The sequence below is a fragment of the Numenius arquata genome, chromosome 10 (genome assembly GCF_964106895.1).
Source record: "Numenius arquata chromosome 10, bNumArq3.hap1.1, whole genome shotgun sequence".
In the NCBI taxonomy this organism is placed as follows: Eukaryota; Metazoa; Chordata; class Aves; order Charadriiformes; family Scolopacidae; genus Numenius; species Numenius arquata.
Window position 1 is genome coordinate 52,215,843 of NC_133585.1, and position 20,516 is coordinate 52,236,358.

Here is a 20,516-nt window from a genome sequence, read left to right on the forward strand (position 1 = left end):
ATTTTAAAATTCTTCACATCTCAGAGGGTTCTGCTGTTTCCTGAAAACGTGCCTAACTTGAACTTCACATGTGGTCCTCATTTAGATGCAAATCAGCAATTAGCAATTTAAAGTAGGCTAACAGATAATTTGTATTTGAGATACTTGCTCTTGAAATGTGTTAAGGCCTGACCAGTAATTCACTTTTTTCACAGCTTCAGATACACATGCACTATCTTAAATTCACCTGGTAATCGAATATTTTCATAGTTACCAAACATACAAATTATTTTGCATATTCAAGGATTGGCCTGGCAAATTAATAACACGCCCTTCAGGCACAGGAAAGATCAAAAAAATATTTGTTCAACAATATTTATTCTAAATTTCCTGAAATCTTGTTAAACTGTGGTTATCAGTCCTCCGGGTGCCAAGAAACTCATTGTTTCTTTTTCATGGAGTTTTTGCATTGAGGGTACAGCTATAAATATTGCGGTGAAATCTCAACTTCTATGTAGTCAAGTCAGCTGTTTGGAAAGTAGGATTTCACTCACAATATTGTGGTGAACTAATTGATATTTGATAGAATTAGTTCTGAATCTTTGGTTTATTCTATCTAAGAACAAACTGTTCGAATGTCAAAGGTCCTACCTTCATTCAGATGTAATCTTACTTTTAAGATTAAATTTGTACTGAGGTACAACTCCATGAACTCAAAACTAAGGAAAAACATAAATTCGAGTATTTTGATAAATACAGAATATATTCATATTGCAGTAACTATTCTAATTTGAAGAACAAAAAATTTCTTCTGATCAAAATCCTAAAATCTCAAAAAGTCTTAAAATTTATGAAGAATTCTTAGCATGAATGCATTAAGGTACATTAAATACCTGACACTTTGAAATGTGAATAATCTCGGTAGTTTAAACTTCAGAGAAAAGTAAACCTAACATTGGTACTAAAATTGATGGTGGTCATCGTAATACCGGTCATCCACGCTGCTCTTCCTCTAACCTGCAAATGTGGAGAAGATCAATCAAGCCGTCAAATTGGTCCATGACTTACCTTGGCAAGCCCATGCTTCAAAAATATATAGTGTAATGATATATAGCCGTATCAAGTTCTCTATGAGCACTTCGTTTAATTAGCAGGAGGAACACATTTGTCTTGACTTGCTCTCTGATCCTATAATGAGATAAAGTGTCGTTTCCCTCGAGTCAAATTTGAAATCTGGAATACGAGGAGCCCTAAGCGAAACACGTGTTGGGGAGAGCAGGTGCAGACCATGTCAGGTATGGAGGAGATGGCTGCTCGGCATTCCTCGGCACCAGCGCTACCTCTGCTTGTGGCCACGCAGGAAACCAGCACACAAATACCTTCACATTTGTCCCTAATCAGAAAACCATTTTAATCAGTCGCCGGGACAGAGTCTGTACCAATGAAAACACTTGTATGGGAGTGCGCTCTAGATGTTATTTTTTTTCGTAATTCTGAATATCTAAGCCTGTTTTTTCTAGCTAAAATAGCTGAAAGTAGAAATTTCTTCCTGAAGAAAATTTCTTTAGGTTTGATTGTTTTGAACATCACATTGGTGTCTTTCCATATAAAGAAAAAGGTTAAAATAAATACTTTGCCGTCCCTTGTTATTTTTTTCTCAACTAAACTTTAGGGGAAATTCTTAGAAGATAAACCATTTATCACTAGAATATAAACATAGCACAACATATTACTTCTACAGTGGGCGACCGCTGGATTTGAATTTCCGTTGTGTCCCAGGTAAAGCAGCCTCACTCAAAAGTAGCATGGAAGTACCAGGATGCTGACTTCAGCCCTCCTGAGGGATTAATATGAATGCTTAATGACATCAATCCACATTTAGATCCCTTATGTTTAATGACATGCTTTCCGTGCATACATATATAAATATTAATTTTGGAAGGAAAGATAATCGTTCGACACGATAACAATTAAACAGCTGTAACCTGTCTCCTGTGTTAAGTAATGGAGCTGCAGGCAAGCTCCGTAAACAGATGGTCTTACCCACCCATGCTTAATGTTAAAGACTTTTTAAAAAAGAGGTGTTGACAAATCTGAACAAGAAGGCATAGTTTTAATGCAAATTGGCCAATTTGCAATTTAGATTACCCTAAAAACTAATTTGGTCTATAGAAAAAATTAAGCTGCATTGTAAAACCGAGATGTTACACAGCACGTGGATATAACAGATTCCCCACCAACATAATTATTTACTAATTCCATTCAGCTAACGGAGTTTAATGGAAAAGCAGCTGGAAAAGTATCCATATTTATGGGCTTCCTAAGACACTTACTTAATTTACTCATGGTACATACCAGTTATATCACAAAAAATAATAGACTTTCTGAAATAATATCGGTTCCAATCTCACAAAACAACTACTCAGACAGGAGAGGGTCACTGAACCCATTGCAAGCCAGGACAGAAAGGAAACCAAAACAAATTTTAGCACAACTGTGTTATGAAAACTTAATTACAGAGCAAAAGCTATCACCTGGGTACCAGCTGTGCATGTGCGGTCTTGTACCACATTGAGATGCAGGCTGAGCTTCACAAAATAATACATGGATGTTCCCCTCAGACCCCTGAATGTCTCTCCCGGACCAAATAAACAATTGGATGGTGATTTTCCATAAATTTGCAGTAAATTGTTGAGTTAACCTGTTCTCACGTGGACAGAGGAAATGGTAAAACATGACAATTCTCAGGAGGGAAAAGACAGTAAGCAACTGAGATACCTTAAATTGCTTAGTATTTGAAATATACGTTGTCAGTGTTTAGTTCAAACCTGTAAGATGCTAAACAATAGCAATAAATCTTAAGTTTTGTTAATTCTCATTAGATTCATTTCATCACAGCACTGAGCGTGCAGTTATCTGCAGAACATCTTTGATATAAATCTTTGGAGGTGTGTGTTCAGAGCAAAGGCAACGACTCAGAAGCGTGGCCCAGGTCGGGTGGGGTACTGAAGCTGGAACTACGCTGTGCCAGAGATGCTCAACGGAACCGTGGGTATCAGCAACACACATTGGGTTTACCCCCTTAGTCAAAACAATCTTGCCCACCTCACCATACACATTGCTTCAAAAAAAAGAAAAACAACCTGCTTTACTTAGTGTATTCTGCTCTCTCTCACAAATCGAAAGTATATTAAAAAAAATAATATATATTATTTCCCAATTCCAGTCTTGCAATCCTCAGCCTTAGGGAAAGGCTGATGCTTAACCCAGGCAAGCAGAGGTCCACGTTTTTTCTGACCAAAAAAACCAAACCTTTGCAATCACCTATGGTTTTGCTTCCCAGTGTCCTGAAGTATTGAAATAAAACCAAAGAAACAGTCTCTGGAAGTTTAGAGCAATTAGAATTTCCTTTGGCCAAATTCCCCTTTGCATATCTTGAAGCATACATAAAATTAGCCCAACTCAAGAAGGAATCGAGGGTTTAAAAGATATTAGAGAGGAATAAAACGACGGATTACTGTGTTTTAATTAATCTCCTTCCCTCTACCCTTTAACACGTGTCAACCAACAACACAAACCGTGGGCTAACTGAAAATGAGACTCAACAGAGAGTCAGCGTTTAGAAATACATAAAAATCGTTAGTTGGGAGTGCAAAACATTTTTATCATTTTAAACGGCATCCATGCTTCACGAGAACACCGTCATCTCTTTGATCACAGGAGTTATGGATTTAGATGATCCCGTACACGTTCCAGTCAGCGCCTCTGTGATTAATGCAAACATATGTACCTCATTCTGTGCATCCAGCCAGAGACCTGCCGGGCTACTCCTTTCCCAAAAAGCGAATAAAGTGCATTGCCCTTAAAATTTACAAATGCTTTGGAATATTCCTGTCCCAAAGAAGTTGCAAATTTAGGCCACCGCTCTTCACGTGACTCCCAGCTAAAAGCTGCGTCAAAACAAATATATCTGCCTTCCTAAAATAGTTCACACAACTGCAGCTAAATGGTTAATGACTTTTAGAAATAAGAAGGATGAATTGTTTATTTTTTGACATATAAAAGGGGAGTGGGAGTCTTTCATACGCAGAAGGCAAATTACATAAATATCCTGCTACCAAGCTGAGAGTTCTAAGCGGCATAAAAACCCCTGGGTTACAAATGGAGGGTGACAACGAAGAACTGGTTTGCGTGAAGAAACGTTCTGATGCCCCTCGTGTTTTGAAATTTATGGCTCAGAAAGAGCTACTTCCTACTCCAGGGCAGGTGAGAGAAAGGCAATTTGACTCTTCGTTTGCCAAGCTGAGGGGGCAGCGCTCCTTACTCCACTGGGTGGAAATACTCTTGGAAACGAGCACTAAAATGGCTTGGGTTCTCCGTAACACTGGGTTCTTGAAGAAAACAGCTCTAAGAAAAATAAATATAACAGCAGGCCAGAGCCTGAACCTCATTACTTGTCTTGGAGGCTGTAAGGGCAATATAAACAAATCAAACTATCTTTACAGCAGCAGCCACAAAGTAAACACCCATTTAAAGAATAAACAGGTGGGAAGAGAGACCTGCTCGCCCAGTGCTGAGGAAAAACTTGTTTGTGCTTAATATGTTGGAAAAATTGTTCAAGAGCAGTTCATCCGCGTATAACTCCAACCCTTGAAACACTGCCAAGGTCAGCGAGACCAACGGCAGAGCGATCTGCTGAGTAATTGCTCGTTGGCAAGTTAAAGCGGTCAAGGGAAAGGCTTTATCCTACTTCTAAAGATTTACTTCATTTTATTGTGCAGAAAGCAGTTCCCTGCCCACCTCTCTACTTTCTTTGTCAGCAGGTTTTCTGGAAGCTCCTCAAAAACGTTAACCCCACCGACTCTCCCCGGGATTCTGCAGATGCACCTCGGTTCCCCACCTCTCGTATGCCTGAGCAATCTCATTAGTAAACAACAAAAAAAATAATCAATTGTGATTTCTGTGAAAAACAGTTCACAAATCAATGTTACTGCTTCACACCTGACTCCCTTCTACAAAATAAAATCTTGCCTGGTCTTCCTGCTGCCGTGATGTGGGTATCGGTCAGCAGAGCCGAAACAGGCTCTCATTTTCCCTGCTCTCCCAGCTCACACCGCTGTTTCCCACGATGGCCAAGCACGGCCAGGGCTGTAAACTACCTGGGAAGTGAGCTTGGGATGTTATTTCTTTCTACACGCTCATGCCCCGGCGATGGTTTAGCCATGCTAACACATTCTGGGTTACAAAACGTCCACAAAAGGTAGAATCCTCCAGCGTTTTTAGCTTATGGCAAAAGGAAATCATGCTATATTCACACCCATCAGCTCTGCCGCTGTTAGACTTACTGTCCTGTCCTGCTGCTTTGGCTAAATCACTTCTTTTAGCTCACTCTCCTCCACCTCTTCAAACATAAAACTATGGGTTTTTTTCCTTATTGGAAATTTTTGGGTCTTTGGACAGATTATCGGTGGTTTCTCCATCACTCAGTGTGAACTCTTGCCTTTGTCTGACCCATGATTACCTCTTTCGTGGTCTGTTCGACCCAGCTCTAAGCACTCAGCCCTGACGCTTCTCACACCTGGGAGATGTGCCCCGTAAATACCTGTGGAGCCACCCTGTGACTCCCGTGACAGCCTTTGCTGAGCTCTGTGCCACCCTCACCACACATTCCAGTACAAGCCAGTTGTCTCCTCCAATCGGACCGTTGTCAGTTCCTTTGTCTGTGCTCCCTACCTGTTGTCACGCAACAGTTTCTCTGTGTGGTTATGCCAAGACAGAAATTGTTTGGATAGGACTCTCCTCCCTTGCTACAGACCTGCAGTGTCTCGCACGGAGAGGGATTAGTGTGGAAAGGAATTTCTCGGCACTACAGTTATACAAAATTAACATAAAAATAATAAACTTTTTGGTAATTCTTCCTCCACATTTTTGGTCCCCTTATTTAAATGTGTAATTTCCCCTGCCAGCTCACCGCCAGGCCACGTGCCGTGGAGAGGGACGTCCCGCTGTACGTGGGACACACGGACTGTAAATAACTGAGTAAGAAAAGCTCCGTTGATAAAGGCACAGTAATTTCCAAAGGTTTCCAGGCACTAGAACTAACAGCAACATAGCAGCTGTAATAAGCTTATTACAGCAAGCTGTAACAAGGATGGCTTCTTCTCAATCAGCTGTGTTAAACTGCTGTTACATTATTTGCATGTAAGAAATTTAATCTAATTCTAAAATAGAGCGTTATGTTGACTAGGAGATAATTTTGGGCAGCTAGATCGCATTTGTTACAAGGTGGAAGAGACATTTTTGTGTAGGCAAGTTACCTTTTAGAGCATCTCCGTAAAAGAAAAACAAAAGGAAGCTTCATTTCCGAAAGACATAAAGCTATCACATAAAAATAGAAAAGCACAAATATATTTACAGTTTAAAATAAAAGTAACACCACCACCCCCCCCCTCAGTGAAAGGCAGTTAAAGGGAAAAGATTGAAAAGGAAACCCTTCCACCTGCTTCTCATGGCAAACTAGGTATGAAGAACTGACAGGCCATTATATAACCATTTCCTTTCTTAAAATAGTTTTTTTACACAGACTGACACGTGGAAATATTCTGTTTGAAAAAACAAGCTTCAAAGCCCCACGCTTCTCGTCCCGACCGCGTGAATTCTGCAGGGTAAAAGCATAAGGCAGGCCTACCAATGGTACAGTGCTCGCCGTTCCATCCCTGGCTGCATTCGCATTTCCCATCTTTGCAGGTGCCGTGCTCGGCGCAGCGGGGGTGGCAGGCCCTCTGGTTGCAGGTGGCCCCCGTCCAGCCTTCCTCGCAGCGACACGTGCCCCCCATGCACACCCCGTGGGGGCCGCAGTCCGCCGCACAGATTTCTGCATTTGGGGGGGGGGGGGGAGAAAAGGAGGAAGAGATTGCACATGGGAAAGAGAAAGTTATGTGTTAATTAGCTGCGCTACATCTTAATTCGACATGTGAAGAATAAGAAAGGCAAAATGTTTGAAAGTTCAATCAAAGGAGTTCACAGTGACAGGTATTTTCAGGTGGGACCCAAAAGAATATGGTGTTTTGTCTCTGTGCTAATGCTCACTGAATTATCCAGCAGACTTAGCTTAAGTCTCCACAGCTCTCTGTTAGCGCTGAGTAATTTTCAGACATATTTCAGAATACACCCTGTGTCCAGATCTGAGCTCCCCAGTTCAAGAAGGACAGGGAACTGCTGGAGAGGGTACAGCAAATGGCTACGAAGATGATGAGGGGACTAGAACATCTCTCTGATGAGGAAAGGCTGAGGGACTTGGGTCTTTTTTGTCTGCAGAAGACTAAGGGAGGATCTGATCAGCACCTATATATACTTAAAGGGTGGGCGTCAAGAGGATGGGGCCAGTCTTTTTTCAGTGGTACCCAGTGACAGGACAAGAGGTAACGGGCACAAACTGGAACACAGGAAGTTCCATCTCAACATGAGGAGGAACTTCTGTACTGTGAGGGTGGCAGAGCCCTGGACACCACACCCAGGGAAGGCGCGGAGTTTCCTCTGGAGACATTCAAAACCCACCTGGACACGTTTCTGTGCAACCTGCTCTGGGTGGACCTGCTCTGGCAGGGGTTTGGACTAGATGGTCTCCAGAGGTCCCTTCCAACCCTATATCATTCTGTCACTTTTTGTGATCACATATGTCTTAAGAGTAACCTTTTATACCTTATACAGCACCTAAGCCAACTAGAACCCCCAGCGTACTCCTAGTGACTAAACACACCGTATACCTAGGTCACTGCACGTTGTGAGTGAAAATCTAGCATTAATGAAAGTTCATTTTAACAAGGTTTCCCCTCCCTACCCTGCTCCCTGTTTGCTTTCAAAGTAAAAATGTGCCATTTCTGACACATTTTTTCATTATAAAGAATCAGCCTCAGTGAGACAAATTAGTACTATGCTGACATACTGACACATCTGTTAAATATAAAAGATGATTCTCTTTTACTTTCAGTAAATTTGTATCAGTGACAGCTATGAACAGTCTGGTTTAAATAATAGATTGTTAAAAAAAATAAATCAACATACAGCAATTTAGCTTGTCATTTACATACAGTAACAGGAACTTGTAACTGATAGAATAATTGAAAACCACGTTTTAACAGCCAAAGGTAGTCAGCGGCCAAACAACGCATGTTAAGTCTCAGCTAATACAAGATGATAATTTAGGCTGCCAGGTTTTGTATTTACAGTTTTGATTCACTTAGTCGGACTCCAGCAAACTTTACTGCTGCTAAGCAGACAACGGCAAAAGAAGAGGAGACACAATCCAGCCTGAGGGACTCCTTCAGCTCCTTGCCGTACAGCTGGCTGCAACCACGTACTGGTTCACAGAAGTAATCTATTTATTTTTTTGTTTTCTTGTAAAAGACAACAAAGTTTAATACTAAAAACCTAGAACTATTTTCAACAGTAAAAGAAAGAAGCATTTCAGTGCAAGAAAGGTTTCCAGTTTCCCACTCAATGGTGTTTTTCTTCCCCCATAGAGTCTGTCTCGATGTGCTGGGGAACATTAAACACCGGATCAAGGAGCTGTGACATTTCCCATAAACACCAGCCCAAAACCTTGATGGAGAAAGACAGATGTAATTTCCCCTCCTCTTTTTTTTCTTCTCACACAACACTTTATACCTACTTTGAATTAAAGTTTTGATTAAGAGATGCAAGATGGTTTGATTAACTTGAGAGTCACAAAACATCAACGCAGCTCCAAGAAAGAAAGGTTTATTTCTCTTCAATCTAATCAATTTTTCATTAGGGTGAAGGTGTTTATCAGCTTTTAGCACACTAGCTTTGAGCAAGGTGCGTCAATCTTTGTAATGAACTTATTAATTAGAGCTAATTTAATTGAAGTGGAATTGAAGGGCTAATTAACGGACAAACTGCTGATGAAGATAGAGGAAAGCTCGGCTGATTTCAAACCTATAAACCCCTCTGATGGAAATAATTCACTCTTTTTTTTTTTCTTCTAGCAGCTTAACAAAATGTTTATGGGCAAGATTTACTTTTTTAGTGTAGCAGTCTGAAGGTCATTTCGCACGACCTCAGCAAATAATCCACGCGGACTTTTACAAAGCTCTTTTGTGAGTTTGACACTTCTGAAATATTTGAGAAGATGAGAAATATTTCACATTATTTTAATGACCAGCCATTCCCTGAAACAAAAGTAAAAGCTGGAGCATAACTGAATCATCAAAAACTGCATAGAGGACACCGTGTCAAGAAATAGAGGATCCATGTTTTGCCTAAGTACTAAAAGGGGTCTCTCACAAAGAGCCATTTTTAGTGCTCAAAATGCTCAGAGAAGGTTTTTTTCTTCTAAACAAAATTTAACAGAAGCCACCATTTTCTTCTCTCCATCACGTTCTCACGAATGTTTGGAACTCTGTCCTATCACTCTCGTATGCAGAAGCCGTTATGGAGTATCACAGATCCTGGTCAGGAAGTACATTTGTTTTAAAAAGATGGTTCCTCATGAAAAAGTTATATTTATTCATAAGCTGGCATAAACCCAGCTAGCCCATGTGTTCAGTTTTCATTAACAAAATCATCTGAGTTGTTAGATGAACTGTTTTAGACAAATATACGTCTCACAGTTAGATGTGATTTCTCTTTTGATATGTGGCTACCAAACAACATTCTAAAAACTCCTATTTGTCAAAAGGCTGCTGTCGTACTTTATAAATATTTAGATTCTGCTCTCTGTGTCAGTACCTCCAGTCATTTTCTCCTGTTGTTTCTAACCTCAGACTATGGTTTTAATAAGATCGGTTTCAGACTCCAAGAAATCCCTCTGCTTCTTCACTCCTACCGACTCCTTCCACGCTGGCAGCCTGTGCCCTTCTTCCAAAGCTGTTTAGGATTCATGCTTGCATTCCCTTTGCCTTCAAACTGGAATGCTGGCTCTTTTTAAAGCAAAATACCTCCAATTAGAGTTTTTTTTAAAATGTGACTGTCCCTACTTTCACTAATCTAGTTTTAAGTTTCTAAATAGATGGATTCGATAAGATGTAACTAGATCCATACGTCGTACAAAGAACACTCTGTACTTGCAGGTGAAGTACCTGAAGTTACCAAGTGAAGGCAGCTAAGAGATACCAAAAAATACACTGATTTTCAAATACTTCAAATTCATCAATCATTTTGAATCTTTGAATCAATTCATAGTTTGTGCGGAAGTCGACTCAAAGAATTCCATCAGCTCAGGTTCTAATAATGTTATTAAAATGCTATTATTCAAGACATCATCATGTAACAAAATGTGAGTGCCGTTAACCCTCACCGTTGGAGCAATCTGGGCCTGTCCAGTTGGGGTCGCACGTGCAGGTACCGCTCTCTTGGAGGTAGGTGCCGTGGCCAGAGCACTGGTCGGGGCACATGGTCTTCAGGATTTCACAGTTGGTGCCCCCCCAGCCCGGGTTGCAGTGGCACTCGCCATGGATGCACACGCCGTGGCCAGAGCAGGCTGGGTCCAAGCAATCCGCTGCGGGGAGACGAGAAAGGTCAGCTTAAACTTCTCATTCCTAACAATATTAATCAAGCCCAAAACGCAATTTTCTTTGTAAAAACACCTCGCTTTCACACTGCTCTCTGGTATTGTGGTGAGCAGTGACGAGTGGTGTTCCTCAGGGGCCAGTACTGGGACCAGTGCCATTTAACATCTTTGTTGGTGACATGGACAATGGGAAGGACTGCACCCTCAACAAGTTTGCCGATGACACCCAGCTGAGTGGCACTGTCGACACGCTGGAGGGAAGGGAAGCCATCCAGAGGGACCTTGACAGGCTTGAGAGGTGGGTGTTGATGGGTGAGAAGCTGGACATGAGCCGGCAATGTGCGCTCACAGCCCAGAGAGCCACCCACATCCTGGGCTACATCCCCAGCAGTGTGGCTAGCAGGGCGAGGGAGGGCGGGATTCTGGTCTGCTCTGGGGAGACCCCCCTGCAGTGCTGCTTCCAGCTCTGGGGCCACCAACATCAGAAGGACATGGACCTGTTGGAGCAGGGCCAGAGGAGGCCACAAAGATGCTCCGAGGGCTGGAGCCCCTCTGCTGTGAGGACAGGCTGAGAGAGTTGGGGGGGTTCAGCCTGGAGAAGAGAAGGCTCCAGGGAGACCTTAGGGCCCCTTCCAGTCCCTAAAGGGGCTCCAGGAGAGATGGGAAGGGACTTCTGATCAGGGAGGGGAGCCATAGCACGAGGGGGAACGGTTTTAAACTGAAAGAGGGGAGATTGAGATGAGATCTCAGGAAGAAATTCTTTGCTGTGAGGGTGGTGAGAGCCTGGCCCAGGTTGCCCAGAGAAGCTGTGGCTGCCCCATTCCTGGAGGGGTTCAAGGCCAGGCTGGATGGGGTTTTGAGCAACCTGGTCTGGTGGGAGGTGTCCCTGCCCAGGGCAGGAGGTGGGACTGGGTGATCTTTAAGGTCCCTTCCAACCCAAACCATTCTATGATTGTGAAATCTGTGTGTGCATATAACTGGCATCAAGACATTCACAGGCTACCACTGAGTTAACGGAGAACCTTTTGAAGTTTTGCTAATTTTTCTGAATTACAAGAAGATTGGCTTCAGGTCTTGGGCAACTGATCTCTGTTCTGCCTAATCACAGCGTGACAAGCGTTGGATTCCCTGCAGCGCTCGGTATCAACTGACCCAATCCACCGCCGCAGAGTTTTGACAGCAGTACAGGACTCTCCACTTGTTTCAGGAATAAATGAGTTGCATACTGTCTATCTGTCTTAATTCACTTTAATGTGCTCTAGATGACGAGATTTAATTTAGCAATTTGACTCAATAAAATGTTACACTTGTAGGGTCAATGGTCTGAAAATTTAATTCCAGAGACTTAATTGCATTACTTTGTATGTGCAGATCAATAAAATCAATTTGATTGAGGAAGAAAATGGCGCTTTTTACTCTCCAAAAAAAAAAAAAAAAAAAGAATGGAAAATGAACTGCATTTTGCAGCACACCAGAACGAATATTATTATGCACATCTCTGGAATACAAAAATGACGCATCATTTTTCACTCTGATGCATTTGAATCAGCACTTTCCACAATGTGGTCGGTGGAAAAGATCACTAACAAACGCAATACATTAATGATTTATTCTAAACAGTGAAAATTCACTGAGTCTTCCTGTATTCCCACATCTGGTTTTTGTGTGCTTTCTTCTTAGCTGACCCCAGCCAGAAAAAAATAAATAAAAATATACTAGCAAGTCAAAAGATATCACACATTATTCACAATTTTCCCACTGATTACTTATGAATAAATAAAGTATAATAATTCTGTAGAATTCAGTGATGCTAGTGATTCCAAAACTTGATTTTTAGTGTTCTAAAATGATTTTTGAAGAAACACAGTTAGTGTGTATGATCCAGATCCAGCAAAATCGATAGAGCTGGATGTGGCAGCTGGAAACCTGACTGCTGGCAGCAGGTGGCGGGGTAAATATTTACTCATTTACCTTCTTCACAGTTTTCTCCTTTGTATCCAGAGTTGCAGGCGCAGGAGCCCATGATGCAAATGCCCCGGCCCCCGCACTGGGGATCGATGCACTGAGTTGTGGGCACGTCGCACTCGGTGCCCTTCCAGCCACTGTAGCACAGGCAGCGTCCCTTGGAGTACTGCCCGTTGCCACTGCACAGCACCGGGCAGGCTGCTGCGAAATAAAACAGGGCAGAAAAATTAAAACCTAAGACATCTAAAGAGCAAGACACGCGCTGGTGGCTTTCCCGCTGTATTTGTCTTCACGCTCGCTTAGACTGACTGGAGAAAAGCATTGGGTTGATTTACCTCTGGAACAATCGGGGCCCAGAAACCCAGCAAAACAATGGCAGGATCCAGAAACACATTCGCCGTTCCCATGGCAATTTCGGGGGCATTCCACCACAGACTCTAAAGGGGAAAAAAAGGAGGATAATTCACAGCTGCCCACCGCACGAAGCACCTATCATTTCACCCACTCACCACACTCTCGCTCCCAGAGAAGTGTTTACATTTGGTTTGTTTGAAGAGCACGAATAGCTGTGATTTTGTATTGCTGATGCCTCTAGTATCTCAGGACATTCCATTCCACCAAAAAGGCTCAAATTATAATGGTGAAACCACATGAGCCCCATACTTAAAATCCAGTCCTGTGCCATTTAACAAGTACTTCAAAACAGTGTCCTCCTTTTCGAGCGCTGTTTTACAAGGAGGTACATTCCTTCTCCCTTAGACCAACTAATTAAAATAGGTATTCTGCATTTTATTCTGAGCAGCAAAAGAAACACTATGAATGGAAAACCTGTGAAAAAAATACAGGTAATTTAACTACAAAACCGAATCTCTGTATTCCTAAAAATCCTGACCGGAGCCTAGCGTTTGGTAAGAGCTTTGAAGATTACGCTTACCTATAATTATGGTATTAAAAGACACCTGCTCCGCATTTTTCCCATCGTTATAAAAGGCCAGGTGCCAGATGCCGGAATCCAAGTACTGGATAAACCCTGCCTCGTGGAGGCTGACAGACCTCGCCTGCCGCCCTGCTCGCTCCGACTCCAGCAGGTTGCGTTGCTCCCTGGCGATCAGCCGGCTGCCATCCAGGAGCTCCACAAAGTCGTACTGCAGGGAGGAACAGACAGGAGTTTGACAAGTGACGGGATGACCCATGGCACCACCAGATTCGCCGCAACATCCTGACAATATGCTCCTATACTGACCAAGAGTTTCCTCTTGAAGCAGGGAAGCCGGAGGTGAAACCAACCCTTGGTTATTTCTTTGCCCTTTGCTAAGACTCCAAACAAAGTTACCAACTGGTCCTCACGCTTATTAGACTGGCTTTTACGGTGACAAGCAGCCAACAAACCTGTTACATATATTGGGGAGGGAAACCATCAGTTGGATTGAGTCTGAAGTCATGACTGTCAGCAGGTGAGAGCTAACTTTTAAAGTATGTTATATGTATATGGGTTAATAATAACATCCAACACAAATAATCTCCTTTGGTTTTCATTTAGTTTCAGATGAAGGTACCTCTGCTCTGAGGGCAGGCTGAGAGAGTTGGGGGGGTTCAGCCTGGGGAAGAGAAGGCTCCAGGGAGACCTTAGAGCCCCTTCCAGTCCCTAAAGGGGCTCCAGGAAAGATGGGGAGGGACTCTTGATCAGGGAGTGGAGCCGTAGGATTCATAGATTCATAGATTGGTCCAGGCCGGAAGGGACCTCCAAAGGTCATCTAGTCCGACCTCCTGGCAGTCAGCAGGGACACCCCCAACTAGACCAGGTTGCCCAGGGCCTCGTCGAGCTTCACCTTGAATATCTCAAGGGAAGGGGCCTCAACCACCTCCCTGGGCAACCTGTTCCAGTGTTCCACCACCCTCATGGTAAAGAACTTTTTCCTAATATCCAATCTAAATCTCCCCTTCTCCAACTTAAAACCATTGCCCCCCGTCCTGTCACTGCAGGCCTTTGTAAACAGACCCTCCCCAGCCTTCCTGTAGGCCCCCCTCGCGTACTGGAAGGCCGCTATGAGGTCTCCCCGGAGCTTCCTTTTCTCCAAGCTGAACAATCCCAGCTCCCTCAGTCTGTCCTCATAGGAGAGGTGCTCCAGCCCCCTGATCATTTTGGTGGCCCTCCTCTGGACCCGCTCCATCAGGTCCATGTTCTTTCTATATTGAGGGCTCCAGACCTGCACACAGTACTCCAGGTGAGGTCTCACCAGAGCAAAGTGGCAGAATCACCTCTCTGGATCTGCTGGCAACACTTCTTTTGATGCAGCCCAGGATGTGATTGGCCTTCTGGGCTGCGAGAGCACATTGCCTGCTCATGTCCAGCTTCTCGTCCATCAGCACCCCCAAGTCCCTTTCCTCAGGGCTGCTTTCTAATACCTCATCCCCCAGTCTGTATTTATACTGAGGATTGTTTCGGCCCAGGTGCAGAATCCTGCACTTGCTTTTGTTGAACCTCACTTGCTTTTGTTGAACCTCGGAGGGATGAGGATGAGGAGGAACGGTTTTAAACTGAAAGAGGGGAGACTGAGATGAGATAACAGGAAGAAATTCTTTGCTGTGAGGGTGGTGAGACCCTGGCCCAGGTTGCCCAGAGAAGCTGTGGCTGCCCTATCCCTGGAGGTGTTCAAGGCCAGGCTGGATGGGGCTTTGAGCAACCTGGTCTGGTGGGAGGTGTCCCTGCCTATGGCAGGGGGGTGGAACTCAATGATCTTTAATGTCCCTTCCAACCCAAACCATTATGTGATTAAACTGTTTGATCCTCCTTTCAGGCAGTCTGGAATTCTGGAGGAAGGAGAATAAGAGCTTTACTTCCTATCACAGAAGCCCAAAAGAGGAGATGGAAAGCATAAAAAATCGCAACTGTTGAAAATAGCAGTGTGACAAAAAAACCGGCTACCTCAGGTTAACGGAGAGCACGTATTGTTTTCTTAACAAACATCGCAAGGCGGGGGGGAAGGGGAGTTTGGAAAAACGTAGCAGCATCTCAGCTGATACAATAAGCAAATTCACAACTCCAGGTTTAACTCCAGGTTTAAGTAGGGCTAATAGCACCTGGTGGGCTAAATATGCTCCAGGCCCTGCACTGATTTACGCTGCTTGGGAGTCTGCTCTCATGGCTTGAAAGATGTCTTCTACACGTTTATCATGTGAAGATCTATGTGTATATAGCAAAATTAAACAGGTAGGAAAATTAAAGAGCGTTCTTGCTTGTGGTAGAGATACTCTGCTTTTCCTGCTGAGTCTGTTCACAGTTTCACTGTTACTGACACATGTTTATTGTATGAAGTGAACTGTAACACATAAACCTTCAATCTTCACAGAGGTTGGAGAAGTCTCTCAAACGGAATTACATCCAGGGCTATTACAGTAAAGGCCACTCTATGAAACCAGGGAGTCACCTGAGCCAGGATAACATCGGTTACCGGGACCAGAGAATCACACCCTGACTGGTGAGCTTCAGAAACTGCTCCCGGGACAAAAGAAAACACGATAGCCTTTGTCCCGCAACAAAGGTTTAAGCATTTATGTTCTCTTCTTGAAATTGCAGGCCAAAATTCACTGCTATTGTACGAATGTTCCTCCCCGGTCATCAGCACACTCTTCCTACCAGCCGGCATGGGAAGGAAATGCATAGTTAATATGCCTCTGTCAACACCTGAGACACTTTCCCAGCTCCGTCTGAACCAGCAGAACAGAACAGGACGTGATGAGGATGTGCAGAAGCTGGTACCTCGGTTCGCTGTCACTTCGTACGTGCTGCACCACATGAAAACGACTGCAACCGTTTTGGGAGAGCACCAATTATTCAGAACCATTCAACATTCTCATTTGTCAGAGAATTAAATATTTATCTGATTTTGTGAAAGAGAGAAAAACAATTTTAGTCGTGTGTTTTTGTTTTTTTTTTTCCTCCTGCCTGACTCAAGAACATTTCTTTCTGGTTGTGTTTTTCACTAATATTTTAAAAAAGAGAAAGCTCAGGGAGTTCTGAGTTTTAACAAGTAATTTATGGACATTAGGAGCCACCTTGTAATTCGTATACTGCAGAGGATCATTTTTTTTTGTAGGAGGACAATTTCAGATTAAAACTGTATTTTTGATGCAGGAACAAGTGATTACACTACTTGATTGACCACTAATAGCTGACAAGCATGGTACAATTAATGATTTTGTATTTGTAATGCAATAAGGACATATGCTGTTATCAGAACACCATTTTAGACTACGTTTTAAAAGCCATACAGAGGGGAATTTACTGTTCATTCTGTCCCCCAGCAAAAAACAATAATTGATCTTAACCCTTTTAAGGGCTCTTTTTGTGTATTTAGGACACGATAACAGAAACAGACTGGAAAAACAATTATCTTCATAAGCACAAAACATACCTATTTTATCTTCCTCCTACGAGGATAAATTAATTACCTTTATATTGAGTCTAAATGTGCTGATTTGCCCTACCATTCCACTCAGTTTTGCTTTAAAAGTCCCTTTTTTTTTTTTCATTCTTAAAGTCTCTTTAAATAAACATATTGATTCTCTGGCTGCAACGGAACTGACATTTTTAGAAAGTGTCACAAAGACTTTCAGGCTGGCATTGATTGGGTTTTGAATGGACAGCCACCGTCAATTATTTCTGGTTGATTTATTTATGATTCCTCAGAAAGAGAGAACCAGGCATCTCACATCAGTCTGTGACACACACGCAGTGGCTGCGCCTGAGACTGAGTTTGGTACCTAAAGAGAATACAGAAAAATAACAAAAAATTCTGTCCCAATTACAATAGATCAAACCATCTCCTCCGTGCTGTATCCCTGTTATTTTGGATTATAGGGCAGAAGAAGAGTTAGATTTGCTGCTTTCTGTTATTATTTTCTGATGAAATGCTAAGCAACGGATGGGAATGGTTTAGATACAGTTGATCCTGTTCCAAGGACTTCTTGAGATCTCTCCCAAGCTCATTTCTATCATACTTTCATGATGTTCCTTGCAGTGGAAGGATAACTGGCATGAAAGCTATGGAAAGATAGACTCCAGTTTCCTCTTACTGTCTGGTTTTAACTGGAGACAAAAAAAAGAGGTGGAACAACAGGGAAAAGGTCCCGGAGAGAAGTGGAGAACAAGGTGGCAAATGTCATCTGGATTTTCGCATTGGAGCCAAAGGTGAGGTGGGGAGAAGGAGATATCCATAGCACCAGCCAAGCTGTAAGGAGGGAGCTACAGGAGATGGTGGTGCGTGATGACACACGCAGGGATGAGCAAAGACATCGGGGGGGGACAGCTGGTAAGGACACTTTACAAATGCTGGCAGGGTGCAGGTAGTAATCAGGTCTTTATTATTTAACACAAGATCTGAAGATTCAAATACTGACGTTTGAGAAACAGGCAGCAGTTGCTCATTTGCATAAATTCTGTTATTAGCACTTGTCACTCTGTGACTAGGAGATAAGGGCAGATAGCTTTCAAGAGACGCAGACATGAAGTGATATATATATATGGGTGAGATCCTACTTTTCAAAGTCCTCATGAAACAACCCTAGCTTTACACATCCAGGGATGGGCTCTGAGCCAACTTTTGTCATTCTGGGATGAGATCTTGGAGCTATGGTACACAGAGCTACGGAAGTATCAGTTCTATGATTAAAAAAAAAAAATCAGACATCATTAAGGCACTGAATGAAACTATCATAGTTGAACATCTGCTACCTTCTGTGCTGTTCTGGTCTCCCCATCTCAACATGGCTGCAGTAAAACTGGAGAACATTCAGAAAAGGACAAGGATGATCAAAGGATTGAAGCAGGTTTCATGGAAAGACTGGGAAAAACACAACTCATTGAGGACATGAGAGGTCTATAAATCAAGGGTGGCATGAAGAAAAAAATCAGTGAGAAACTCTCTACTACCAACAGGGTGTCAAATGAAAACTACCAGGAGGCTCCTTGAAACACGCGGAGGAGCACAGTGTGAGATGTACAGTTAAGGCAGTGAAACTCCTTGCTGCAAATGTCATGGATGCTAAAAGCCTCCATAGGTTCAAAGGTGACCAGGCAAATTCTCAGGAAAAAACAATCTATCAAAGGCTGTAAAATATAAAGACGGCACCTTTGACTCAGGGAGTCCTTCAGCCAGGGCCAGGAAGGATCACTACAAATCTGTCGTGCTGCTCTATTAATCTCTATCTGCTGATGGCCACCATCGCAGACAGAACGTTGGGCTAGACAGGCTTTGATCAGCCCCAGCGTGGACATTCGTGTGTTTTTTTAATATGTTCCTGGGACACTTGGAGCTACAGGATAAGCCCCCTTGTCCGATGGAGGGATGCAGCCAAGCAGAAGCAGCTGTTGGTCTGCTCCTGCCAGCTCTCTTTGGCTTGCAGGTAAGAGCTTTGGTCAGTACAAGCCATAAATGTTAGGGGAAATAAAAAAAAGGGGAAATCAGGAAACAATCAATAGATTTATGCTTGCAAACCCCTCCGTGTTCCATTTCATTTAACATCCATTTTGCCTCCATACTGTATTTTGTTTATATATGCTACTTTGGTAAAATACATATTTTACCAGTATGAGTTGTGTCTTCATCAAAGTCCTGTGATTAGGACTTTGTGGCAGAAAGGTCTAAAAGTGTTGAGAAATATTTTACTCCATTTTTTCCCCCCCATGTGCAGGAGCACAGTCACAAAACCCCCCCAACAGCTCCCTGGAAGTGCATTTTTAGGAGATTGCATACATGCTTTATCTCAGGCACCTAAAGCAGACATCACTGGGTTCAAGGCCATACAAACATTCCGATAACTCCATGCCCTTGGGAATCTTCAGCAGCCCTAGAAGTTTGCCAGGGCACTGATAAGTAAGCACACCTAATTTTTCAAGGTATCAAGTGTCAGTCAAATGGTTTGTAAAAAATACTCTAATTATATGCCAGGCAAAAATAGGAAAAGAGAGCTTGACCTATATCCTGGGAACAATATATCCGAAATGTCACAGGAACTACAGAAGATGCAGTAGCAGGATTCACACAGGATTCTTTCTGTTGTATCCAAATTAAACATGAATAAGCACTTGGGCAGTAGGAATCCAAAGGGAAAGGAGTCTGTGTAACACAGATGATGGGAAACAGATTTAGTGATCTCCTTTTCCCGCTTTTTTGAATAAAGGGCACCCCTATTTCAACCTTTTGCCGGGATAAGGAATCAAGGAAGGATCATTTTTCATAGAAATATCTACTTGAATAACTTCTCATATAAATGCACAGTCCAGATTCAGCTTCAGGTTTATTCATTCTTGCCACACACATATTCCCCCAGCTCCTGTTATTATTGTTATCATAGAGATGGCATTTGTATTCCGAAGCCCTATTTCCAATGGCTGATAACTTTCTGAATCAATTTTCTTTGAGCTAGAATTTCTCATGCTTGTTGTCAGCCTACGGGTGGGTGTTCGTATGTGAAGGTCTGAAGAAAATCCATTTAATCATTTTTATGAGGATCAAATTTTTAAATAAACCTAAGTGCATTTTCTGCATTCAGTAAATTGTTTATAGTTTAATGGAAACTAAATTAAAAAAAAAAAAAGCTAATGTAACATTCTGTAATTTTAGCTGCATAAAACTCCTTTTGCTGACCCTAATTCTTCCTCTGTGGTTTGCAGCTGCTAAATAGGTGATATAATTAGTGATATTTCTATGTCCTAGGTCTTTTAAAAGTTATGCCCGAAGAAAAAACAAAATAAATTTAAATAGTGCAGTATCAAAATAAAACAAAATGTGGAATTAAAATAAAATATTTGAATTTTGCAGTTACGGATTTGCTGTTGCAACTGCATATCAGCCAAGTTTCATTCCAATTATATCATTAGGTTGCTATAATTGGAGTTGTGTACAGGGTAAATCCATACACTTAAAAAATACACCAATCAGTAAGAGGTTGCCTAATTCTCTAAATGGGGTAGAAGAGCATGAGCTCAACTCCCTTTTCAGGTGGAACAATGGTTCTGAGCCAGCACTTGGACAAATCT

General features: G+C 42.5%; 1 protein-coding gene across 6 annotated transcripts in view; it reads right to left on the reverse strand.

The window, feature by feature from the left end:
- The window catches only part of TENM3 (teneurin transmembrane protein 3), a 322,908-nt gene that overhangs the window by 71,861 nt on the left and 230,531 nt on the right, over positions 1 to 20,516 (reverse strand). For all 6 annotated transcript variants that reach the window (XM_074154473.1, XM_074154472.1, XM_074154471.1 and 3 more), the window contains 5 exons: positions 13,410 to 13,620; positions 12,811 to 12,912; positions 12,482 to 12,676; positions 10,298 to 10,498; positions 6,668 to 6,853 (listed from right to left, as the gene is read on the reverse strand). In XM_074154473.1, the coding sequence (XP_074010574.1) occupies positions 6,668 to 6,853; positions 10,298 to 10,498; positions 12,482 to 12,676; positions 12,811 to 12,912; positions 13,410 to 13,620 (895 nt within the window). The remainder of the gene's footprint in view (positions 1 to 6,667; positions 6,854 to 10,297; positions 10,499 to 12,481; positions 12,677 to 12,810; positions 12,913 to 13,409; positions 13,621 to 20,516) is intronic.